This window comes from Podarcis gaigeae (assembly GCF_964106915.1).
Source record: "Podarcis gaigeae genome assembly, chromosome: 6".
Classification (NCBI taxonomy): domain Eukaryota; kingdom Metazoa; phylum Chordata; class Lepidosauria; order Squamata; family Lacertidae; genus Podarcis; species Podarcis gaigeae.
This window is the reverse complement of record NC_139682.1, coordinates 67987943-68015384: the sequence shown is the minus strand read 5'-3', so window position 1 is coordinate 68015384 and position 27442 is coordinate 67987943. Positions and strand designations below refer to the sequence as shown.

At 40.1% G+C, this 27442-nt stretch overlaps 1 protein-coding gene and 1 long non-coding RNA gene across 29 annotated transcripts in view; one reads left to right on the top strand and one right to left on the bottom strand.

The window, feature by feature from the left end:
* The window catches only part of ADGRL2 (adhesion G protein-coupled receptor L2), a 353211-nt gene that overhangs the window by 7935 nt on the left and 317834 nt on the right, over positions 1-27442 (bottom strand). For 14 of the 28 annotated variants that reach the window (XM_083743180.1, XM_083743193.1, XM_083743179.1 and 11 more), the window contains 10 exons: positions 26143-26265; positions 25669-25874; positions 24182-24355; positions 22953-23159; positions 20478-20698; positions 18481-18547; positions 7936-8027; positions 5658-5826; positions 2605-2733; positions 1345-1441 (listed from right to left, as the gene is read on the bottom strand). In XM_083743180.1, the coding sequence (XP_083599306.1) occupies positions 1345-1441; positions 2605-2733; positions 5658-5826; positions 7936-8027; positions 18481-18547; positions 20478-20698; positions 22953-23159; positions 24182-24355; positions 25669-25874; positions 26143-26265 (1485 nt within the window). Of the gene's footprint in view, positions 1-1344; positions 1442-2604; positions 2734-5657; positions 5827-6462; positions 6490-6809; positions 6855-7935; positions 8028-18480; positions 18548-20477; positions 20699-22952; positions 23160-24181; positions 24356-25668; positions 25875-26142; positions 26266-27442 lie in introns of all 28 variants that reach the window. The other 14 variants (XM_083743186.1, XM_083743191.1, XM_083743178.1 and 11 more) reach the window with 2 other exon arrangements.
* Positions 10556-13297, top strand: LOC310846699. The gene is made up of 2 exons (XR_014565487.1): positions 10556-10774; positions 13087-13297. It is a non-coding gene; the product is annotated as an uncharacterized lncRNA (long non-coding RNA).

The following is a 27442-nucleotide window of genomic DNA, read 5'->3' as shown; positions in this document are numbered from 1 at the left end:
GAGGTTACTTCCTCTGGGAAGGGAGAGAGGGAGGCTTTAATTGGGTTGTTATTTTCCTTGTTAAAATCACAGTGGTCCCCTACTCTAGCAGCATTTTCAGTTTGCTGGAAAATCTGGCTGTGGCCAAAGGGCTGATTGTTAGTTCAAAAAATCTGGACGATGCTAGGCTGGGGGCAGCAGATCTAGATTTATTCCAAAGGTGGATTTCCATATCTGTCCCACTTTCCCCACATTCTCTGCTTTGTGCAACTTTTGGCCTGTTGAAGAGTCTGAGGAATACGAAAGCTGGCTCACTATTTTCTGACATTTTAGTTGGTCCTAATAAAGGAACTGAAACATCCATCAAGACTCCAGACTCCTTATAGCTAACAACATCAACTGTGGATTTTGGAATTTTCTTGTGGATCAACATAAATTTATTGGGCTTTTTTCTTTTTTGTTATTACAAACCACCAGGAAAGACCTCCCTATAAACTCAATTTGGATTTTAACAAAATAGATAATACTGCAGCTTTTGGGTTGAGATTTTTTTTTGGGGGGGGGTACAGAGTTGTACATTAGTATTTTTTGATAAAGTGTCTATTTATATATTAAGATTTGGATGAGAAGCTTTGGTTAGTTTACTGCTGGAGATGGTATGGGTAGCCTTCATAATCATTTAGTATACTTCTGTGAAGTCTTGAATGCCTGAGAACATTCAATCTGAGTTATAGTGATAAAACTGTGACCAGACATCTTAAGTCTGTTCTGTGGCTTCCCCTCCCTTCCTTCTTTTCAGGTTGTCATGTGGCAGACAAATGCTGTACATTATAGATATCATCAAAACTATACTGTGGGGGAAACCCTATTTGCAGATGTCTTTTGTATAGAGCTGATGTCAATTTGATTTCACAGGCAAAATGTCCGCATATGGAAATCTTATGCATTTACAATGTCACTGTGCTGGTATAGTTCTGTTTCAGTTTTAGACTACAAAGGTTAGCAAAAGTTTAAAATTATGTTCTTGCTTTTATGTTTAAATTATTGATGAGACTTATTTAAATACGATTTCCATGAATAAGAATGTCAGATTCAATCCTGAGCAAAGAGCATGAGGGAACTAAGTTTTAAATGTGTTCAAGACCGAGTTGAGCAATAATTTTATACATTTTGTGTGTTAGGGTGTGTGTGTGTGTGTGTGTTTGTGTGTGTGCTTCCATTCCAATGCTGAGATATTTAACCTACCTACCCAGAGCACATCTGCTTATTTGATTTATTTACTGCAACCCAATTCTCCTAAATTCTTATTTGAAAAAAATACCGCCGAAAGAACAAAACTAGAGTGTGATGTGTCCAGCAACTGACCTTGATTAAGTGTTGAAGTGCTATTGATATCACCTGAGATAAAGGATGATTCAGATTGTTTTCTCACAGTGTCATTCCACATCCTCCTTATTCGGCTCTGTTAATGGAAGAAATAGGGCATAGTTGTCACATCTTACATGGCAACCTGGCACATTTAGCTACAATCCTACAGAAGCGTACCTTGGAGTAAGACCCAGTGAACACGGTGGGGCTTACTTGCAAGTCAGCATGCACAGAATTGCACTGTTAACCTACTTCTCTGTCATGCCTGCTGCGATGCATGTTCTTACGACCAAAGTATTGGAGAGGAGTATGGAACTGGTTGTGGTACGCTTGGCTTCAAACTAGTTTCTGGTTCTTTGGTGGCCACTTAGGACATCAGCTGGTTCATGCTGCTGGGTATCTTTCTCTTCAGCCTGAGCACTTAGTGCTGGACAGTCTTGTGCCCAGGCTGAGTTGCAACTAACTTCAGTCCCAAAAGTGTAGAGGGAAGTGATGCACTTAATTATTAAGACTGGAAAGTCATCTAATGCACGTTCTTTTAGCTGAGCTCTGGCATTAAAGTTTAGGAAGGTCTTCTGGAGCTGCAGCATTTTGATAAGGGAACTGGCCTAGGCTACATAAAGAAAAGTGAGGTTGAATGCGGATGGTTGCTGCTTTAGTTGCATTAAAAATAAATAAATTTAACACAAAGCAAATGTTTGGACTTCTTTTTCAAAGGAAGGGTAACAATGTATTTATCTTTAGTGTCACTGATCAAACAGGCAGTCCAATCAGGCTACTATCTTTCTCTTCATGTAGTATTATTATGCATATGGGAAAACTTCCTGAAAATGGTTATATTTACCTTTGTAAAATGGAAAGTCAGTTGTGAAACATGTAGTCTCCTGAACTGATTTATATTAAGCATGTCTCAGACTTACTGCTGACTATAATGCTATTAAAAATAACATCTCTTGGCCACTTTCTGGCCATAAGTAAGCTCTAACTCTGCTTATGGACCAATAAGAAAGTTTGTTGTTAATGTCTTCTTTTTAAAAAAAAAAATAAAAAAATAAAAAACTACTATGAAGCTCAACCTTGAAGGAATGTTTAGAATCGGGCCCAGAATATATAAAAAAAGCATGCAATTGTCATCAAGGCTGTTATAATGAGAACACAATTAGTGCATCTGAATGGAACGCATCTCAGCGGGCTTTTTATAAGCAAGGTTAATTAAAAGATGCTGTCATTAAAAGGTTCTGTCAAAATGTTTGTTACCTGAGTGCCAGAGGAATAGCGAGCACTAGTTCTGGTAGTCGATGCCTTTACTGAACTGTGTGGGCTCTCTGTTGGCAATCCTCCACAGCAATACGAATGTCTGAAGCACTTGCCGTACTCCTTACGTACCTGTATGTTAACAACGATGCTCATAAATATTCATGCTTTCATTTTTAAATAATCTATTTCTGTATGTATCAATCTGTATATTTCTAGCCTACCTGCTCCTGAGATCTGAGGCAGACAGCAAAGGTAAACAAGCCCTTCTGAAACAGGGCCAATTTTATATTTCCAAGAAAATTAAGAAAAAATGTATTTTACAAAATTAAAAGAATGTCAGTGAAGCACAAAATCCTTGCCTCTCTTATGTCTTGCAATTATCCTTTCTCTAGTTTACTTCCTAGCTGGGGAACTGCAGATAGAAGGAAATCATAGACAAAATGTCCCCCATGGTTCACATTCCAGTGTGGCTTCGAACCATGACCAGGTGGAGGTTGTGTCTCGACTGGCTCTCCCAGTACACAGCAAACAATTCCAGATGTACTCTGGTGTGACCACTTACGGCTTGAAGAGAGCCAGTCTGTGCCAAGCAGCTCTATTGGCTAACAAAGTGGAACGAGAGCAATGAAGACAGCTGGGCACCATAAGTTGTAGTGGCTTGGGAAATGGAACAGCAACTTCACCAGTGCAGCCAAGGTTTATGGGGAGCCCAGCGGTGAGGTTACCATGGTGCAAATGCATCGGTGGAGCCAATGGTGCTCCCACTGGTGCATTGGCATCATGCCCACCTCACTCGCTTCTCCAAAGTAAACCTAGGAATGGGAGATTAGGTAAGTGCTGCCACCCCACTGACCACTACTGGGAGCTACACTGCTAATTTCAAGGATACATATTTGGGATTGAATTTATTTGGATGGCACAAAATAAAAGTTGTATTTCAATGTCTAGTGTGATTAAGTTCAAAAAATTTAAAGCTAAGTGAATGATGCTAATACCCTCAGGGAAATAAGATTAATACTATGCATGTCAAGTCAGAAACAAGTCCAATTCAGTTTAAATGGCGCTTACTCTCAGGTTTATATAGGATTACAGCCTAAAAGATTTTAACGGCCTTAGAAATTTAGGCCAGGGATGAGAAACGGCATAGTATGGGTTTCCTATATAAGCTGCAAAATTGTGTGTCTGTCTGTGTGTGTCTGTGACCAGTGACTGTCACCGTCTTTTTAATTCCCCCTGCCTCCCAAATACCACCCCCTGGGGCTGATTTTTGCCTAATGTCTATACTGCTGTGAATGTACATTATCTGTCAGTGCAGCACATTCCACTGTCATTATTTCTAAATTACAGCTTGTTCAAAACTGAAGGAAGTAACAGCACTATCATCTTGTCAGGACTAGAAACATAATAGTTTTCACTTTCACAATTCTATTTCTCTGTTCAATTTAGTGGCCAACTAGTAATAACAGAATAAAAAGAACACATTAGCTATGTATACAGAAGTAGAATGATATCCAGGGAAAGACACTGAAACTTTTTAAAGCTTAAACGGCAGCCTGAATGCTTCTTGCAGGTATGAAACATCTTGTGCGAAGGTTAAGCTTTTTCCACGCTCAACTGGCACTTAATATTGCTTATGCATAATTCGAGTAAGGAATAAAGGCAATTTGCCTTTTGATGTTATTTTTTAAAACAACAACAACATTGTTTTATAATAGCCTACTCTAGGAAGCATTTGTATCTTGACTATTTTCATTTTAAAATGTTTCAAATATTCATTCCATTCCTCTAATTCAAAGGAAATACCTGCTGTCCTATTGGCAATTCCCTGTTTCATGACGCAAATCACTTTACCTGTATCATAGCAGCCACACTCAAACTGGAGAGTATACCAATTGTAAAAAAAATAATAATGAAATGCCAACTTCATTTCAAATACAAAAGGCTACTTCTGATTCAGCTCTTATCAAACTAGCAGCCAATAATCAGCATGCCTTTTATCCAATGATCTCAAATTAATGAAATGTCCTATGAATCAGGGATCCCAATGTGTGAACAGTAATTTGATTTTCACAGTTCCCTTTAAAATGCTGATTATAAATAGTATTTTACCTATATCTAAGTACAATCCTGCTCTTGGAGGATGGAAAGAAAAGAGCCCTCCTGGGGATCAACTTTTGCTAAAAGCTTCACCTCATAATGAACAAATCTATCATCAGCCAGAAAAATCACAGATGAAAAGAAAGATGTGCTACAGGGGTTGATCAATGGCTAACAGTGCCTCCCCATCCACTAATACTTTTCAGGGGAGAGGAACTGCTGTTACCCTGTTTTAATAGTTAAACACAATATACTTATTTGTTCCATGCTGCATAACAGAGGCCATAAATGTTTGTTGAACAAAACCCATCCATTTTTAGAATGGTTTCTGATTCCATTTATTTATTTATTTATTTGCTTTCTTAAGCATGGGCATAGCCAGGCTTCATGTTAGTGGGGAAAACCTCTGTTAGTTAAGTATTTTTATTGATTTATTTGATTTGGGAGGGCAGCTATGGCCATGTTCTTAAGTGGTTTTGCGGCTTTTTTTAAAGATAGGCACATTTACATGTCTAGTTTTTGGCCCAACTTGCCTTGCAAGTCATTGGCACTAAGATTAGTAAGAAGTTGCCTGGAAAATAGCCCCATTGATCTCATTTGAGATCTTCTTCGGAATAGACACATGTAGAATTCTGCTTTAATTCCCCTACATTAAACATGGTAATGTGGAACTTACTGCATCCAGACAATCCCAATTATTGGCATGTGTTCACTTTCGTCTGTGACACTGCCACCTAGGGGGAGTATCGCAAGAATGCAGAAGAATGGGTAAAAGTATGGTAACCTAACAATCAGGACTTCTAACAGTAATTTTGTTGGCAGCTGGATCACAAGTTAAACAACAGAGCGCTACGTTCCACCTGTCTATGCACTATTGATATATAATGCCTTGTTTAAAAAGAGATACTGAAAATATTTTGGAGATACAGAGGAAGTGTATATGTGCAATGACTCACTTTCTTTTGGAGTGCACAATGAAAGATGAAAATAAACATTCCTTGGAAAGAATTAAATACTGTGAAGAGGTATGCCATCACAATGGTCTCATCGTTGACATAAAGCAGTCCAAAAGACCATGTTAGGCCCAGAAGACACAGTAGAGCAAATGCACCGAGGGCCCAAGACCTGAAAAAGAAAAGCAATTTAAGTAACACTGCCGTTTTGTTTTGTTTTTTTTAAAAAAATGCACATTGCAAAATTGCATATTAAAAGTTGACTTGCTGCAATTTATTTTTACTAGGTTTTTGGCCATATATAATTATAAATTATTGGCTTTAACCTTTTATCTATTATAGGAAGAGCAATTCCGTTTTAGTTTCCAATGAAAACAGCAGCGGTAGTTATTTTAAAATGCAATGCTCTAGTACCAGGTCCAGAAACCCCTTTGCTTTATCTGTATGTATGCGTGTATATTTGGAGATCTGAAAGTCTCTTTTAACCACTAATGGATGCCCATATTTTAACAATTGTGCTTGCATCTGACACACACATACACAAATAACACAAATACACAAAAGTTAAATGGCAGATCAAAAGCTGATAACCTAAAGTTTGAAGACTCTGCTAAACTAGGTAGTCTAACTTTCATATGAAAGTGCCTTACTGAAATGTGACAAATATATGGATTTAATCACAAAAGAAAGTCTTTGAAGGATATTTTGTCATGAATAGTTTCGGGGGGAAAGAAATTGCAGAGGACAGCACAGAATGAAGGGGAAAGGGGTTTATTCAGTGCATTCCACATCTAACTAATGATCTTACTTGATAAATGGCTTATTATCTTCATAGCTAGAAAGCATTATAAGCAGAAAAGAGAAACAAAATCATTAGACAGAATTTAAATTGAAATTAATAAGAAAGCATTTTTAGTAATTTTATACAAAAATTAGTTAAAATTAGAAAATTCAAAGTGCAGACGCAAGCAGTTTAAAATAATAAAAAGCATATAATAGTTGGAAATAGTTTAGCAAATTAGATTATCTCCAAAGTTGTTAATTAAAATTACGGACAATCCAGAAAATTGTCCATATTTGTAAAGTTTTGTTTTTTAAAAAAATAAAAATTAAAAAGTCATGCTTTAAATTTGTTAATGTAGGGTTCTATCTTACCCAGGTAAGTCCGTATTATAGTAGCCATCACAAACACGGTAATTACTGGTGTGGATGAGAAGACAGAAAGAGGAAGAAAAGGAAGAAAAGAGAGGTGCTAAAGATTAGCTCTCTCTCTTAACATGCAACATGCAATGAAGCTGATATTGTGACCTATCTAAGCAACTTCTAGTTTGTAATGCTAGCTTTGTTGCAAATCTGTCCTTTCCATATTCTGCATTCAAAGACAATTCAAGAACCCACTACTAAGCACATTTCACTTGGGAGCACCAATGACGTCAGTGGATCTGACCTCCAAGTAAGAGTGCTTATGATTAGGGGGGAAAGTCCTGTCCCTCTTAAGTCTGGCAAAACAATTCCAGTCTTAAATATAGAATAATCTAAAGCAGGGGTAGGCAATGTAAGTCCAAAGTGTTTATCCCACCCAACCAAACCAAAAGCTTCCCTCCCAGAAATCTGTTCCTTCCCTTTACCCACATAATGGATGCTTGGGCTGGAATTGGACAGTGGAATCTTATCTTGCCTACCTCTGACCTAAAGCATGATCCACCACTGTAAGATTCTCATTAAGAATATTAAGCCATTGCTCTACTTTCAAAAAAGGGAATATTGTGATTCTTGTGTAGTCACAGGATAAAAGTAAATATTTGTTAAATTTGCATGAAAAGCAACAGATAATCTTCAAGATAACAAAAGAAGTAGAAGCAAATTCTCTTAGGGGAGTGGGATTATGAATGGGGAAACCGCTGAGAATCAATAGCATCTGAAAATAATTTAACGAAACATACTCAGCAGAACAACACCAGCCATGCAAAGGGGAACATTGTTTGGGAGCTGCATTTTAAATGCAAATGAACTTGCTACATTGCTGAGGAATCTCCATGAATGCACCAAAACAAATTCTTGGCCATTGTTCCAAGCAGAAGTTATTTAATTTCAAGCGTTGCCTGTATCATTATAGCAACAAATATGACGAGAGCAGGATTGGTGCTGTTCACTTCTAATTGACATCTGTGGGTGCTGGGAAACAAAGCATTGTGTTGCTAATGGAAAGGGGGAGCTTTCAATCAGTTGGAACAATCAGAAAAAATAATCACAGTTCTTGATTCAAACACAAAGCACTTACTTAATGTTTTCCAACCTGCTAGAGTCTGGTTTCAAAGTGTTTGAGTGCTTCACCATTTTGTACAGTGTGATCACCAGGAAGATAATATTCAGCTGTCAAAACAGATAGCAATGAAATTAAATTACTTCAAGTAACAAGTTAAGTAATGATGATGCTCTAGACTAAACAAAAAAAGTAAAAAAAAGTGGTTATTTTCCAAATTATTCTGGAACTGGTGACAGAACAGTCTGCACAAAGTGGCTGCAAAGAAAGATTAGATCAAGAATGGCCAAAGCCCAGCCACTCTCACTCAGTGCACATCTTGTAATATTGTTCATTTTGGTTTGACGTTTTGGTTTGAGTTTATTTGTGCTTCATACTGCCTAATGTTAAACATTCCTGTGCAAAAGAACGTTAGGAAACATATTTCAATGTCTTTTTAAATGTACACCGAAGATGCTTCATGTGTCCGTCTAAAAAATTAAAGTGTGAATACTGGCTACTGCTCCATGTTGAGTCTGCACTTGGTGGTGACAAGGTAAGCCATTGCCTAGTTTATGAAATGGCCCTTCAAGTTGGGAGTCCTGAACCTAAGTCTCCTACTCAGGGCAGCAGTTCCCCTCTAAGTTTAGTGCTTTGTGGATGAGCCAGAATGAGCACTGCGTTGGACTTGTGCAACTGCACATGCCTGCAATGCTGCCAGCAGAACAATGTTGTAAGGGTCCAGTTTCAATTTTGAAGAATCCTGGTGTGCCTTTATGTTTCAGCCAGGGATCCTGTTTTAAAACAAACTCTGGTTAGTTTAACAAGCCAACTTCTGTCACGGCACTGTCAGGCAAGGAATGTCAAAACTACACCTACAAGTTAGGAAAATGTGTGTATCGGTACTGCATTTCTCAGCTACTCCTAGGAGTGCACCCAATGAGGTAGTTGCAGCAACAGAGAGGCCCCACTCATAGGGTTGCCATATTTCAAAAAGTAGGAAGTTAGGAAGACACCCACCCACACCCCACTCACCCACACCCCACAAATCCAGACGTATGGCAGCCCTACCTGCTCACCAGTGTTCAGCCTGGCCTTGACAGCTTAACAATTCATGGTCTGAAATTGGCTACATTGGAAACTTAGCAGAGCTTGTTTTAAACCAGATCCCCTGGTTTGAACTTAACAACCAACCAGGCTTCCTCCTTGCCATGTGAGAGAAGGAGAAGGAAGGAGGGGAGAACGCGGTCAGATGTTTTGCTTGGGTTCATTCCAACTCAATCATATAGCACTGAACTAAGCATTACATATGAATGAGCCCTGTATGTGGATTCTTTACATGCCTGTGATATAAATAATGTGTTATAAAACAAGGAAATTCTGAACTAGCCAGGTTTTGAATAAGCCATTATAGATCAAGAGAATAGAAACTCAAGGTGAAATTAATCTGGTTCACATTAACAAACTCATCTCAAATGCTGGTGCTGTTATTATCACGGAGAAAGGACAATTGATTATACTAAGCATGGGACACCCAAAGCAAAATAATAATTTTGGCATGTTAATGACCTTGTTTACATATGAACTACTTGACAATAAACTACAACCAATACTGGGAGTTAAACTGAAGCCAGTTTGATCCCCTGTTGCAACTGCAGGAATTAGCAATGACTCAAAGACTGCCCTTTCCACTTCCCTGTAAAGCCATAGTGTAAATAATGCATTTATTTTGTACTCTATAGCAACCAGGCAGCTCACAATGCTTTCTTTTTTTGTCCTTGCTGTTTTGCTGTGTATTCTTCCTAGCAGAATTGGCTATCTTTCCTCCCTTGCAAAATGGCTGCACCCAAGCCTTCTACACTCTGGGTTATACAAACTGGCTGCCTGCTTTAACTGGAGTGGACACTGGTTCTGGCAAAAGGTGTTATGATTTCAGGCTGCTTCTGATTCTGTATTTTGGCTGCCTTGAAATCCAAAATCCTGCTGATGCCACTGTAGCTGTAGGGATCAGCTGCTGTCCTCCTAACCAGTGAGTCACGGATGCTTCTGAGACACAAATATCTCTTCCTGCAAGCATGCTCATGCACTGGGGGTGGGGGTGGAACGGTTTCTGTTATAGCATCACAGCACCCCTGAAGTCACTATAAATTGGTGCAATATTTCCATGGATACTGTGGATGTGGTTGTCCATGCTGCTATGCTAATATCTCTTGTTTCTGCTGGCATAGCTTTACTTTCTACTTTGCTACTAGAGTGTTCAGGATCATGACTTCATTACTCATGTTTAGTGCTGGAATAGTGGCCCTAATTGGGCCTTTAAGCCATATGCTACTTCCAACTGCATTCCTCACTGGCAGAAGTTGAGGATTGCCATAGATGCTATAACATCAGCCAGATCCCTGTGGGTATCCGCTGTGGAAACCAATGTGGTTTATGAAGCAAGCCCTCCTACCTCCCTACAGTGAACATCTCTTCCTCCACCCCCCAAGACAGCAAACACTATCCATAACTGGGGTCAATGATATCATCATGCTACTCATGCCAGTAGACGGCTAATCAGATTTGAAAGTGCCAAAAGAATCAGCCCAGAGAAGTAGAATCCTTTGTGGTGGGGGGTTCTGAGTAGAAGGAATGTTCCTAAATTTTGGACGTGGTGGATTTTTCCTGGTCTGGAGCATACAGTGTTTTTGTAGCTGTGTGATTTGTGCTCATATTGTATTGTGATGGCCATTGGCTATAAACAATAAAACTTATTGATTGATATAAAAATAAAAAATTGAGTGTCTGCTTAAGCAAAGAAAGTGAAAGAAAGAGAAAGGGTGGCAGAACAAGAAACACTGCACTTTGATTCAGCTGATAAAGGTCCTGTAATATGATGGTAAGTGAAAATGAAAGTCTCTTTAAGAATACATCATACTGTAGTTCTAAAGCAAAGTAACTAAGACATATGACAACAGAGCATGAGATACTTGTTCTCCACATCTCTGTGAAATATGATACAATTTAAAGTATCAAGCAAACCAAAGCACACTAGTTCGCTCTGTGAAAGCAACATTCAGAAGTCCTGGTTTGCCTATGCTCCAAGTACCCATTAGAAAAGTATTCGCTTTCTTGCTATTAAACACACACACCTGGTAAGAACATCACCATGGTAGGTGAGAGCTCTGGGAAAATGCCTCTCCTCTAGATAAATCACCTCTAAACAAGGGTTAAACAAACTCGGACAGATTGCCATAATATCATGTAACATGGAAAGCAGAAAGGGGCAGAGCAGAGGAACTTGTTGAAGAGCATACACTCACAAGAAGAGCATACACTCACAAGAAATGACTTGTACTCGGAATTTTTATGAAGAAAATGTTTTGCTTATTCCTCACTCTCCTGATTCTTCTCATTGCTATCTAAGAAATCACACATATTTGTAAGGTGTGATTGGGTGATATATATATGACAGTTTAAATGCTTAATTTCTTAAAGAACATTAATATTGTGTGCGCCTTGAAAGCCACTGAATTGATTCTTTCAAGGAATTGATTCAAACTGACTCATGGAAAGATTTCTGCTGTCATAACACTATAAAATGATCTTGTAATTTTCTTGTGATTAATGATTCCTCTCAAAGGGTGTGAGAACTGTGGACCTATTGAGTGAGGGTGAAGTGCGTGGAGAAGGAGACTTTTCTGCATGCCTAGTCCTAGCTCACAATATGAGCCATGCATGAAATCCCAGGCACAAGAGCAGAATACATATATTGTCTATATTTTGTAAACCACAATTTTCCAAAACAATACACTGTTATGAACTCTGTAAACTAAAGTCAACAAAACCATTTCTACTACTGCACTATTATTATACAAAAGCCGTCCGAAATGCTAAAAGGCCCATCCGGTAGCACCAGTAGAACTGGGTGTGGTGTAGGATAGTGATATTTTGGATATAAGCTTTGTTATATTATATTGTGAACAAGTTTGGTGCCTGCATATGCAACCCCTTCCCTCGATGCAGTTAAAGCAAGACATCACTTACTTAGCCATAGCTTCTCATTGTGCCTGAACTGGTAAACCATGGTTACCAGGTACAGAAAAAGTTAGGATCTTAAACCAACTTCAAGCTGTGTTTTGAGAACTTGGTAACCATAGTTTCCCAGTTCAGATGTAATGGGAAAGGACAGTTGATTGAAGTGTTACTGATGTAATTGAGAAAGGGGCAGAGAAGAGGCAATGTGTGTAGAGAAAGGCTTACAAAACCAAGATGTAATAAGCCCAACCTGGCACAATGTCACCTTTATGCTGATCACCTCTTCAGTGGCAGTAGTGGGGGACTGGTTTCAATTCAGGGTTAGTTTCAGTTCTCCAGCTTCCACCAAGTGGTCATTTTAATTTGCTATATGTCACTCTGAATAATCAAATAGTGGCATACAAATGAAGATAAACCAAACTAATAAACGAGTGAATGGTGTATTGCTGACAAGGCATCTGCAGCTATAGAAACATGTACTTGAATCACAGAAGCTTATCACATTATGGTGAATTCATTTTTCTAGGATGTGGTAAGTATAAAGTATTAGACATCCCTCTCCATACTGCCAGCACAGGAACTATGCCTAAATTTCTAAAACTTCCATTATTCACACTGAGGATTTGCCCAATGCCTATTATGCTATCACTGCAAAGTTGCTTTGTCTTGGATGGACAGTATCACTAAGGAGAAGTAATGTTGTCTCTTTAGAGATCATATGTTTCCCTATTCATGAAACAGAACCACATCCAGAATGCTTTGGGTCAGTCATCTTCCTGCAGGCGATTCCTAAGGCTCATGAGAATCTCTCTCAGGAGCGCAACACAAATGACAAGTCTAACCAACCTCGAACCTCCTTGAATTATATTAAAGCGAAAAGAGGCAAAACACAAAAAGTCAAAAGTGTGGGCTTTTCTGACCAGAGTTTGCCAGAGTGCACTGTTTGTTTTATTAAAGCCATCAAGCGGCTCAATTGAATTACATTGAGCTTAGCAGCTTAAAATTCATTCCACACAGCCTGAAGTGCTGACATGGATATGATAAGACAGAAGAACAGAAACACCACTCCGAGGTAACCTAGCTGAACTGCACATGTTCTGACCCTGTTTGTCCTCCCTGGAGCTTTTGTTACCTGGCAGAGGCAAGCTCTAAAATTGCTCTTCTATCTCGCAGATCCTTGCTCTTAGCCAAGCAGAAGCCTATTCCTCTCTGGGACTGGCAGCCCGAGAAGTGTTGTCTGAAGGAGCCCTTCGAAAGGAGTGCGCAAAGCTGAACTCTCCCTGAACTTAATTAATTATTAAGGATGCAGATGGAGCTGTCCAAATGATAAGAACAGCTCCTGACGTGTCATGATCCAAGCTTTCATTAAATCATTTCAGGCATACTAATGGTGTTCCACTGCTCATTACTCTCACACATGCTTTCTTCCATAGATACAATAACCCCGGTGCCCCGTAGTCTGAAAGGAAAGTCAACCGCTCTCCTTCAAGGATCTGAAGTGCCGAGAACGGGCAAGGTTATTTGGGAAGGCGGGCCTACCTAACCTTAAGAGGGAAAGCATCGGGCGGGTGGGTGTATGGCAAGGAAAGGGAGGGTAGTGATATTTACTTTAAATGCAAAAAACAGCAAGGCGTGCAATAAATAAAAAGGCTGTGATCAAGAAACACAGAAATACATAGTCAACAACGCAGTGCAGAGCTGTATGTGCTTGATCCCATTCAAAACAATGAGATCCTAATTCTGACCAATATGCCCAATTCTTATTTTTAAGGAAGGCAGAAAAGCTTATATAAAAATCGGTATGTGTATCAAAAATTCCTATAAAAGGATGAAGTCAATGGAACGTCCGGTTGCACATTTCCCCTTGAACACTTACTGTTCCCAAAAAACACAATTTTCTTCCAGTTCCTTTAAAACAAATAAATAACATTATACTGCCCATCTCCTTCCCTCAAATTAGCAGCCAATTTCAACAAGATCATGAGTGCCTAAATTTATATTAGATTATCATGGCCACAGAATCTTATCTGAGAATGTACTAAATAAATCTTTTGCTTGAATTACAATGGACTAAAGCCTCAAGATCATATAAATGCTGATAGCGGTCCATTAAATCACCGACACTCAGGCTTTTATTTTCTGCAACTTATCAATTAAGATCAGTATAGGCTATAATTTATCTAACTGTTCCTTAATGGGTGTATTAGTCTTTCCCCCCAAAGGAGTCTACAATTTTGTGTATGTGGGCTGGAGGTGGGAAAAGAATAAGATCTCAAATTCTAAAGCCAGTAAATTAAAACTGTGTGATTGTTCTTAATTGTTCTGTGTACACATGATAACAGTTATGCACAAGGTAACATATTGAGAGGGACTGGAAATACTCTGACGAATATGTGATGGAGGCAAGGGGGCAGAGGCGAACCCAGGAGAGGAGGGGCAGAGATTTTTGGGGTTGGGTGCCACCCAGGAGCCAGGAAATGAGAAGAGGATGGGTCCGAGCAGTCAAGAGTTGGAGGTGGGCATGCAGGACAGATTGGAAGTGGAGGAAGAGACTGCTCACTGTATCCAAGAAGGCTCAGGTTGCGTGTGTGCACTCACGTCAGACAACGGTACCTAAGCCCAGACACAAACTTGGAAAACAGCTATGTAGACAACTACATAGTGTGGGTATCCAGTGCGCCTAAGGAGCTGCTTTGGTAAATATAGAATTAACTATCTGCTGTTTGCCTTTCGTGGCTGGGTGTGCCCACATACGTGTAAGGAAGAAATGAGGGTGGTTGTTGTTGTTTTTTCTGTGTTTCATACTCAATAGTGACCCAAAAAGCTTGATACAACCTATAATGTAGAGTATGAAAGTCCATTAGAAGTAGCTCACATATTATGAGCTTTTCTGTTAAGGACTACAAACACAAACTCCATTTTCAGTGCACGGTATTTAACAGAGTCATACACAGTAGTCTACTTTCTCTATAATGTGGTTGAAGGCAGCCCAGTATTGGGCCGACTAGCATACTCTGCATTGAGAGTTGCATTCCAGCTAACAAATATTCCATGATTATTGCAGCACATTGTTGGGGCTAAATAAATTGTTAAATAGTAGCAACAGCAACAGCTGTTGTTGTTATACAACCATCGCCATATGTTTGTAAGGATTGTAATGGTAAATTCTTGAATGGCGCATATACATTAATGTACACCCTTACCTCTTCTGCAGTTACACTGTTCACATTACACTGTTCTCGAATCATTACACTCTCTTTTCTTTTGGTCGGTACGATTAGAGGGCAAAGCAATTGCCAGAGAAGAATTACTCCCAGGAACTGTGCAGTGATTGCTACCTGCTGTTTCATATTTTTTGAAGTTGGGAATACTGCTCCCAAAGGCCTTTCACTTCTCAGTCTAAATGATTTGCAGGAGGATAATAATGTCATGGCCGGTAAATAATAGTAGACTCTGACTGTACATGGTCAATATGATTAAATGTCCCTCACCCCGATTTTCACTCTGACCTGGTTATGAGGAAACACCAATATCTGCCTCAATGCCCAAGGCCCACACAAAGTGTAATGTTATTTAAAGACAGAGAAAGAGAGGGAGGGGGGAGAGAAAAAACCCCAAAGAAAGTACTGCTCACAGTAAATGATGCTGTTATTTTTGTAAAAAAAAAAAAAAGAGAGAGAGAGGGAGAGGAAAGGAGACATACCAAGACCCTGGCTCACTGAACTTTAGCTCTCACATTACTTTCAGCCACTTTATTCCCACGCCTGTGACCAGTCCATTTGCAACAGAATTACATGCGAATGAGGTGGCAGAATGGGCTAGTACTTCAGGCTGCAGGTAGGAGATGCAATTTTTAAATACATAAAACACTCACAGTCCTCAGCATTCTAAGTGTGCAATATGGGCTAGAAACATTCTCCCTGGCGTACTGAAGTTCTACTTGTTGAGATTATTATTATTTTTAATAATTTAGGAGGCAGTAGCAGACAGCATGGTGGCCTGGCACCACTCACCTGACCTCTGGTTTGTTTAACCATTTTTGCTTTCTGGGAGGTAGAGAGGAGGAATGAGGAGGTGAGGCTGGCACACTACAGAGGCACTGGCGGGAGAACTGGATTGGTTCCTCCGGTGTGTTGGGCACTGTACCAGCTCACTGCTGGCTAACTACTCCTCTGCCTCCTGGTAAACAGCAGCCCAACTGGAGAGCAGGAGTGGTGGTGCCACACTGCAATGCCCTCTGCTATTGATGTGGCAGAACTTCTGTTGCCACACTCCAGGCTTCAAACAGGAAGGGGAAGCATAACATGCAAGATTATCTCACTTACTGTGGAACAATCATGTTTTGCCCCTTTGGAGAGACAGGAAGTGGCTATGGCTTATTTCGCTGAGATTCTAGCTTACGTGTTGTGTTGCATGAACAACAGAAATTGTACCATGAGGAAAGGAAGTGCTCAGTTGGATGATTCAGCCTGTAATGTTTCTTTCAAAAAATACCAAGGAGTCCTGCATGCTGCTATACAGAATTAAAAGCTGCCATTTTTAATTACGATCTAAAAAGTCAAGAGTGGGAGCATCACTTCCAATATTATATATAGTGGCATATCTCAAATAAGTTGCTGTGTCATGTTTCCTCTGCACACGCTTCTATCAGCCGTGTTGCTTGAGATGATGAAAGGAGAAATTTTAAAAAACAAAACACTATCCTTATAGTTGTGTGATTATGAATTATGCACCTGCTCTATGATGCACACTTCTTATATGCCAGTGAGAACTTCAAGAATGAAGAAAGAAATCCTCTTAAACCACAGGAGTATTTTACCTCCTGTCAAATCCTCAGCCATACTGTGAAATAGCTAGAATCAGATTTTGCCACCAGACTGCTATGTTGTGCAATCTGTGTATACCATATGCCAATAATCAAGCCAAATAGGGTTTTTTTTCCCCTGTTCAATAGTGATAAATATTGCACATACAGATTAATCTTCCTGATTGGCATGAGTTGTGTTGTATGGGATGCAATGGCAAGGGAGAATTGGTATAAGTCACAAGTGATACTGATTTCCTCTGCACAACATCCCACACTATGCAAGAGGGGTCGGTTCCCTGACTCTCAGGAGTGTTCTGCAATGTGGAGGAGGGGCAAGCCAAGCCACTGATTTCAATTCTGTGCATTATGTACAGTGCTTTTCAAAACATTTCAATAATGTGATTTACAGTATGATTAACGCAATGAACATGATGGGGAAAATAAATAGTATTTGTCTGCGTATAACGCACAGCTTTGCTGAGAAAAAAACTGCCTTCTCTGGACTCAACTGGCAATCAAGGATAAAGATTGGCAACTCAGTTTTACAGAATGACATTAGGTGCCATGGGTACGACTCAATACATATAGTGGCTTAAAGGTTGAGACTGTAAGACTATTCCAAGAAGATAAATCTCTACTTGAACAAGGCTGAATTTTGCACCAACACATCAGCTATGTTGCAGCGATGTTTGGTAAAATGAAAAATGATACCTTCCCTCCCAAAAGGATCATTAGCATTTGCATTATAGAATGTGTGAGGAAGAATAGTTTGAAGGCACGTGATAACTGCTAAAATTAAAAGGGTCATTTCCTAAACAAGAACATTGACGGGATACCACCTGAAAACCATCTATACAAAGCTCTGAACTTCTTGGATGAAGAGTAAAGTAGAAAGAAAGAAAGAAAGAAAGAAAGAAAGAAAGAAAGAAAGAAAATAAATAAAAGCCTATTAACAGTCCTGCTTTTAAAACAGCACTGCTTTAGTTCAGCAGGTACAGAGATAATATTCAATAAATGATGATATGTCAGGGATACTTTAGCTGTGGTTCCCGCATTGCAGGGGGTTGGACTAGACAACCCTTGGGGTCCCTTCCAACTCTATGATTCTACAAAAATATCTGAAAGGCTCTGAAACCAGAAGGCAATACAGAAATCCCAAAAGTATCATCTCAAGGGGGGGGGGATAGCACTGTGCACAAATCAAAACTAAGACTTGTGATTCATTTGCCATCACAATTGTACAAAGCCTCTGGTCGAAATTCGCCAATTTGTGTACAAACAACAGAGAGAGGTTTCCGTATCTCCCAATACTGGAACCCAAGGTCATTGGAGTGTTGAATACTGGGACAGACAAAATGAACACAGGGCATAGTAGAATTTGCTGCCACATGACGTGGCGCTGCCCCACCCCCCAACTTGGATAGCTTTAAAAGGCAGTTAGACAAATAAGACTTTCAGTGGCTAGAAGTTGTGATGGCTGTCTTCTACTTCCAGTATCGGTATCATATCAGCAGTTGCTTTTGCGGGGGAGACAACCCACAAGAAGTGAGCTTTCCATGAGCATCTGGTTGGTTATAGTGAGAAGATGATGCTGGAGAACATGGGCCTATGGTCTTATCCAAAAGGGCTATTGCTATGACAGTTTCACAGCAAATATAACCTGACTTTCAAAGTATTTTGGTCATTTCCACTGTAATAAATAAAGTGGATTGGGAGAGAGGCAGGCAGATGGGCGGAAAGGAAAGAGAGAATATTCTTACCAGAATAATGAAGGTAACAGGCCCAATGAAGCTCCAGATAAAATAGTTGTCAACTTTGAGCCAGCAGCTGTTACAGAAAAAAAAGAAGAAAAGTGGCGTGAGAATAGCACATTCACTCTATGTTACCAATGGAAAGTAGACATCTCTTAGGACTTATTCACATGGACTGGCTATGATGTGACTTTTTTTAAGTAGTAACCCCATGTGGACATCCATATGAAACCTATTCTTGAAAATGGATACACAACTGGCTGCCTTGCCTCCTTGTTTGCATGTTATTCCTGAACATGATTTGGAGTGCCAAGTGGGAGGAGATTAGCATCATTCAATGGCGTGGTCACCAAGGGAAACTGCATTAGCACACCATAAGTGTTCTACGTTGAGAAAATCAGCCGTGCAACTCTCTCTTTCAGTTAAATGCATGAACACTAGCATATGCTTGAGAATGTGTCTCTTTATTGAGCTTTTCACTAAGGCTGTTCAACAAGACTTCCTTATGATCACCTGCTTTCATCTTTACGCTCATTAATTCTTGCCTATCAGTCCATTTTCTTCACACTATTGCAAACCACCTGCACGCCCACGCTCCCAATTGATGGTGGTGCTACAGTATGTTTTACACTTTTCAAATCTGGAACCTATCAAATCTCAGAATGAAACTCAAGGCCACATCCATTTTCCTTTCTCAATGCTTCTCATTCAAGCTTATTTATTTCCACCTTCTCTCCCCCCCCCTTCTTTTCAATGAAATGCAAAAAAAAATAAAAAAATAGTGATGCCACTGGTACAGCTCACCTTAGAATGGGGTCAACCAACAAGTTGAAAAGCATCAAGCATTAAAAAGATGCCCTGTGTGGTACAGCTAATCAACCCCAAGGGGTACCTGGAAGTACAGGGCAACCACAAAAGCCTGGTATTTAATTAAGCAACTCTACTTCCTTTTGGGTTAGTATTTGATATAGGCTGTGAACCCAGGCAAAAGTATAGATGTGGGTCCCCCTCTCCCCACACAGCTTTTCCTTGTGCATTTAAAACATGCTTTTAGCTGTCCATCACTTGACTATGCCCAAGGAACGCCAATGTCATATTTCTTCTTCTTCTGCAGAGCAGCATAGTGCAAACAAAATGCCTCAGCCCCGCTGCTGCAAATTTAATAGTTAAAACAAAAAACCCCAAACAGGATTAAACTAAATTACGCATCAGTTTATCGGGACTCACTTCACTTACTGATTCACTTTTCATATAGCACAGCTCCCTACTGAATTGGTTTTGTTTGTCTTCCATCAACAGCAGAATCAAGCAGCTTGCTTGTATTCCAACAGTATCTGCCCATATTGTAACTAATTTCATCAAAGGACAAACTATTGGAAGGCACATTTATGCCTCTAGCAACATAAACCCTCAGAAATATATATATATATATATATTGGGGGGGGTCTACCTTCTGTCACTTTATATAAATATCCCTACTTTTTACAAATAGAAAACAGTGGGCTAATTTTAATCCGATTCTTTCCCGATAAATATTATCAAAGTGAACCACTGGGGCAGAAACACTGCACTATCATTCTCCAGAAAGAGAACTGGCTAGAAAACATGCTGAACAAAGAAATCTAATGAAGTGTTAGCTTAAAACTAGGGCAGGGGGGTTAAAGCAAACCAGATACTTTTAAGTATAGTAGAATTTTATTTTGTTTGATTTTACTTAATATTCATTGGAGGCCCAAAAAGTTATTTACTTTTTCTCCCAATTTGTTTCGGGTCAATCTTTTGTGTTAAAAAGAAAGGTGGTAATTTAGAATCTTGCCTCTCCAGGGTACAAATTCTCTGAACCTAGAAAATTACAAAAGACCTGATTGGAATTTGCACACAGCCTTGCCATTCTCGTACCAATAAAGTGTTCTGGTGCTATTTTAGTCTGTCAGGGGCTCTGACAGCTAACACGCTTTAAAAAAAAAAAATCGCCTGCAACACTCAGGTCACTAGCAATTACTTACGCATTTTGCGCTCCATAGCTGGAGTAGTCGATAGCTGCCGAGACACCAACAACAGTGGCAGGAAAGAGGTAGCCAGCAACATAGTAGTACTTCTTCCTAGAATATTCACTTTCAAATACTTCTACTAACATGAGATAGAGCTGCACCCCTTCTAGGCACATCCAGGCAAAGGCTGCCAGGAAGAAAAAGTGTAAGAGGCCTGCAAATATTGGGCATGCAATCTGCAAAGAAAAAGAAACAATCAAATGCAAGGTGCAACACTTTTCAACCTTCCCACTTCATCTGATGTATTCAGAAAACGAAATAATGTGGATGTTAACAGCTTGGTTTGTAATGGCAGCATACTGTATATGCAATAATTGAAACCCCCACCCCATACACACACACACACTGCCCCCCCAAACATAAAACTTCATATTCATAACTACTGAAAACTGTATTGTGTTCCCAGTAGCTGCAGCTTCTACTCTCTTGCACTCTGTGAGTTAAGATATGGAAAGTATGTGCCTATTAGCATTCTTTGACGCAATGGAATATCAAGTGTGGCAAGCAGTCCATTAATTTTTGGTAGCGCAATGTTAACACTCTGCTGTAAGGCTTATATTGCAGATGATTTGGTACAAGAAGATAAAGAGCCCCAGCTACTAGATGTATTATTTATACCTTCTGTTGAAAATTCTTATGCCTCTGTCAGAATATTCCATTTCCCTTTAAATATCAAATATCGTTGCTTTTTCTATTTTTAGGAAGATCTGCGATCATATCACTAGCCACACTCTGTAGATGAGTGCAGAACAAAATCCTACCGACTGACTCAATTCTAAGGGCAGCTTATTTTAGAAAAACCATGGGTTCAGCCTTATGCCTTGAGATTTAGGAAAAGGCTAATCTGAAATGAGAAGTGAAGACACACAAAGGAAAAGAATTCCATAGCTTTCTATCTCTTAAGGATAGGAGTGTATTATTTCTGTGTAACATTCTCCTGTATCTGGGGGCGCTAGGTACACCTACCGGACAAGAGGCAGGTTTATTTAAGAACCCACTGCAGCCAACAGGGAGTTAAGCATTTAACTGCTTCCTTAGTCCCAATGGAGCTGCAGAATCTGTTCCACTGGATTACAGTAAATGATCTTGAACAATGATCATAAATAACAGAAACTACCATACATCAATCTGAATTGTCATCACTTGTACACCTATGATCTCCCTCCCTCCCCTTATACACACACAATATTGAAGGAAAAACTTGTTGGTCAATAGGTGGCTTAAATGCTAAACAATACAGTGGTGCCCCGCAAGACGAACGCCTCGCAAGACGGAAAAGCCGCTAGAAGAAAGAGTTTTCCGTTTTGGAGGCACTTTGCAAAACGAATTTCCCTATGGGCTTCCTTCGCAAGACGAAAGCCCATAGGGAAATCTCCGGGACAGCGGGGAAGCGCAGTGCGTCTTCCCCACTGTCCTCGGACCTCCTCCAAAGGCTGGCGGTGGGGCGGAGAGACCTCCTCCCCCCGCCAGCCTTCGGAAGGCTGCTCCGAAGCCTGGCGGTGGGAGGAGGTCTATCCACCCCGCCGACAGCCATCGGAAGGCTGCTCTGAAGGCTGGCGGCGGGAGGAGGTCTCTCCGCCCCGCCGGCAGCCATCGGAAGGCTGCTCCGAAGGCTGGCGGCGGGAGGAGGTCTCTCCGCCCCGCTGGCAGCCTTTGGATGGCTGTCCTGAAGACTTGCGGTGGGAGGAGGGTTTTCCTTCCCACCGCCAACATTCAGAATGCCTCTGTTCCCGTACCTGTCCTGAAGGCTTGCGGTGGGGAGAAAAGCCCTTCTCCACACCGCCAGCCTGGCAAGCGGTCTCCATAGGAACGCATTAATTGATTTTCAATGCATTCCTATGGTAAACCGTGCTTTACAAGACGAAAAACTCGCAAGAAGAAAAAACTTGCGGAACGAATTAATTTCTTCTTGCGAGGCACCACTGTACCTGACAAGAAACTCTCTGGCAGGCTTATTAAGCTTCTACTGGTTCCCAACTTAACAACATTGAACAGGCATGTTTTCTTGCTTTCTCTACAACAGAGGTCGCCAACGCAACACCTGTGGGTGCCAGCGGACCCTCCTGTACCTTCTATGGCATCAATATTTTTTGTTGTTTAATCTAAACTGGTGTAAGTCTTTGTGGCGTAGTATATTCTAAGCCATATGTAGTGGTAAACTTATCTTCCACGCAAAATCTCAATGCTCTCGAGCTGAATGAGATACTTCCATCTTTGCATCTAAATGAGAAGTTTCAGACATTAGTTGTTCAACCTTTTCTCTGCCTGCCATTATTTCCTGAGTAACCTACCCGTCCATGGAGTAAGTGGCTAAATGTTGCATCAAAAAAGCAGACAACTGAGAAACTTCTTTTGGCCATCAAATACTTTACTGCTACCATTCCTTTCAGTGAGGTATCTTCAGATGTGTGTTAAACATAGAGGGCTTACCTTGTACTCCGTCTTATCGATGCCTATTAGGAAAATAAATTCTGCAATGAGGAGGTTGATGCAAAGGTTCTTGTGAATTGTGTTCCGGTCACTTTGAAGGCCGCGGAAGAAACAGAAAGTGAAGATGCAAATTGCCAGGCAGACAAGGGAAATGACAATCCCTACCCAGGTGATGACAGTGAGGAGTAAACCATGCATTCCATTGTACTGGAAATGATGAAGAGTAAAGAAAATTAGTGTGGTCATTGATCAATACAAAACTAAAGTATCATGTTTGTAAATACTGGAGATGAACTAACTTTGAAAAATTATTATTATTATTATTATTATTATTATTTCCAATAACATGCCACATTTTAAGCCTAAGGGATGTTTTGGAAGGAGGGCAGGGGAGGGAAAACATAATTTCTATATTGAATGCACAAATAAAGCATTGTTCAGGTCATTAAAGGAAATTTAAGGAAACTAGAGATTTTCAGTAAAAGCCATATGTTCCATAAATGAAATGGATGAATAACTCTCATTGTGTGATCCAGTTAGAGTAGGTGAGGCTGTCAGGCTCCTTGGCCAGTGATACAGCTCATGGCCAGGTAAGAGAAAATTAACATCCTTTATTATCATTTCCATGGCTCTGTAGCTCAGTAGCATCTAGAAGAACTTGTACTTTATAGTTCTTGGTAGTTTTTGATTTTGCCTCAGAACTGATGCCATCCAGATACCTATTACCTGGGTCTAGAGAATGCAGAGCAGAATACACACTTCCCTTTTAAGTATGCTTTTGAAAGGTGTAAATATCCATCCCTTTGTCAACAGTTAACCAGTCCCAATGTGAATTTGCAGGGTTTTCAAGTAATCAGTCTTAACTGCAATCCTATCAGAAATCTACAAAATGCTTTGAGAAAGCAAGAGTATGTCGGAGAACTTAAAACTGCCAGAAAGCAGAAAATATTGGTATATAATGATAAGGGATGCTTGTTCTTTTTGAGCTCCTTTAATGAAATGGCATTCAGCATTAAATATAAGGTGCTGAACAGACACATTCTTTTTCTTCATTTTACATCTGAACCTATGGAACACAAAGGTCATATTTGGAATACTGTGAAATGAGATGTCCAGAAGGATTCTGAAATTATACTAACATCCGACTGTATAGATAGTTCAAACATAGAGAAGTTAAAGTGGGTTTTCTAAATGTCATTTGGTTGCCGATTAAAGGCATTGTTCCTTACCGCAATTCCCCTATGTGCCATGAGGATTGCAAAATTGGTTAGGTGGCTACATGCACACGTGGTATGCGTTTTATTTGTGTCGATCAGCTTGCATCCTTGAGTTGACCAATAGCCCATCATAGTCCGTTCAGAGTAGTTCCAGAAAGAACAATTTGCATTGAAATAATTCTTGGTCTACAAAACACCAGGATGAAAGAAAATTAGAACTGTAACCCCAAAAATGACAAGTATGGCGCAATGGGCATAGAATACAATTTGGATTACATTCTCCACATTTTTGTGGTTTTCTGTTTTGGAGCACAATTGAATAAGGGGCATAGGTTCATACACCATTAAACAGCAATTAAGGTGACCTAGGATAGACTGTGGTGGATTGTAGCCAGCATTAGCAAACCCAACAAGAACATGTTGAACAAGCCTACCACCTAGTTATAAAGTGGGTTTAATAGTTTAAAATACGACAAAGTGCAATCCACATTACTATAGATCTAATTTTAATCAATCAGTTTCCTACTTGCTGTTCAATGTTCATACTTTGCACTTGTGGCCATTTCTGCCGATCCTGCAGCAGTATATTCATGAAGTTTCTCTAAAAGGCTTCTTGAATAATTGAGGATTTACTAACGAATTCACTTTCCTTTTCTCAATTTCCATCAAGTCTAAAGGATCACTAGACATAATAATTCAGATTAAACTGAACTGAAAAACTAGTCTGGGGAAAAACACCTAGAAAGGGGATTTTTCCTTTCTTTTTTTTAAGAGTCTTCTCTTTTGGTAAATGGAAAATCTCAGCTGGGAAAATAAAATCGTAGCATTGGAAGGGATTCCTGAGGGTCATCTAGTCCAAACCCCTGCAATACAGGAATCTCAACTAGATCATACATGACAGATGGACATCTAACCTCTGCTAAAAATAACAACTCTAAAGAGTCTGTTCCACTCTTGAGCAGCTCTTGTTGTCAAAAAGTTCTTCCTGATGTTTAGTCGGAATACTAACACCTGACTAGTTCAAGCACAGAGAAGTTAAACCTAGTGCCAAGCAGAATGCAGAAAACAGCACCAGATTCCCTCGTTGACTAAAACCTATCTGAACGATTAGTGAATGGGCTCCAGCAGACAGTATGGAATTAAAGCAAAATCTTCTAAGTTCCATTAAGATTTTGCTGCATTAAGGAAGCAAAATCATAAGAGCTGGTGTTTTTCTGTCCTGCTGCTAAGGTAAGAGTTAATTTTCACTTAGGAACAAATTAGAGCCATTTACATTTTCATGTTGATTACCGAATTAGCTTTCATTAAGAATACACTTAAGTTCTAATAATCACTGAACCAGGCTCATTTAATTTTATGTTCGTAGACTTAAACAAACCTGTGCCTCTGACCTAGTCCGACATTTAAAATTCAAATTGAAAGATCCACCCCCGTCCCTTCTTTGCTCTTTGCTCTTGCTGATTTTATGACCTTCCCATTAATTCATTACCATAACTCACATCAATGTGTGCCAGGGTGAAAAGAACAGGGTCTGTCAAGTACACGCGACTGGACTCCTTGTTGATGGAGGCCGCAATGACGTCAGAGTTCACAGCGATGGTACTGTTCCTGCCAGCAAACTCTCCTCCCAGTTTGATGGTTGCATTTTCCGTACTGAGGAACTGGCCCAAGCTTTTGTAAATTATGAAAACCAGCTTTGCTAACCCTGTGAAAAGAAAGCTATTATAGTCACTTTAAGTAACATGGCATGTTTTAAATAGCCTAGCCCTCCCCAGCTTTAGTGCAGAAAGATTGATTCGAGTAAAAAAAAAAAGAAGGAAAGAAAGAAAAAAGGCCAGCCTAATGTTATTTACAAATGAGAGCTATCGACTAGCTATTTTTAATGTTGCTGAGGGTGTATTATTATAACACAGCAAACCCTTCCAAAATTAAGTTGCTACAGCTGAAAAATAAATGGTTTGCAAAAGACATACCGCTTCTGCTGTTCTGCTTCACAGTGTTCGAAGAGAGCTGGATAGAATTGCCTCCCGCATTGCCCTGGGGGAATTTCAAGTCCTGCACCTGTCCTTCTGTACTCAGCACTGCAACTTCCAAGACTAGGTGGACAAAAAGCAAGAAGAAGGTTTTTGTTTTCTGTGGTCAGATTTGGCTGATGTTTTCCTTTTCCTTTTTTCCTTTCGGGATGCTTATTTTCTTGCTTGTACATGACAGATGCATACCGGTAGCATTGGAGTCGTTTTCCTTTAAATTTTAATCAAACCCGAGTGCAGATGCACAAAAGTAACAGCACGCCAGTTCAAAGAACATGACAGCCAACCTGGTTTTAATGTGAGCCTAAGAGAGATCACTTCAAAAGTCCCAAGAGTTCTTAGTTGGAAGAAATGCTTAACTTTTGGAGACCAAAGCAGCCATGATGCATGAATTTTTAGTGTTTGTGTCCTACTTGCTATTGCTATGCCTAATCTCTCAGCAACAGGAAGCCAGAGGAGTAGATCATTAAAACTGTCAGAATGGGACTGGAGGCATCCAGGCTTAAATCTCTGTAGGGTGACCATGGCTCAGTCATTGTATTTTAGCCTAACATACTTAAATTAAAGGGGTGGTGGAGGTAATAACAATGGGCACAACTCTGGGGAAAGGTAGGATATGGACAGTCCTTTTTTTCAGGGGTTACTCAAGAGTATGCAGTAACGGCACCTCTTTTTTGTTCTTGTTAAAAACTGTAGCAGGGTGCAGGGTATCTGAAGAAGTGTGCATGCACACGAAAGCTCATACCAAGAACTAACTTAGTTGGTCTTTAAGGTGCTACTGGAAGGAATTTTGTTTTGTTTTGACTATGGCAGACCAACACGGCTACCTATCTGTAACTGTAGCAGGGTGCGTACCAGCAGCTATTTTTCTAGGGGAAAAATGGGTATATATTTATAAATGTAAATAGATAAACTAAATATGAAAGAAATATGATTACTAGATAGCAACTAGTTGGGCAAGGGCAGGGTGTGACGGAATGGTGGAACCCATCCACAACTCTCACACCGGCCAGGGGAGATGGCTGGAGGAGGGGGAAAGCAGGTTGCTGCAGCAGCCTGGAGGTGATCAGTGATCCAGCCAAGCTCAGGACCAATGCCAGCAAGTGAAGAGGTCCAGCTCAGCACCTCCTCTTTCCTGGAACATGGCTTCCACTGGTGGTACTTCTGCCCATTGTGGGGGAGACTCTACATGCTGACCTCGCTCTGCAGGCTGATAGTGGCAGTCAGTGCAATGACTGGGTGG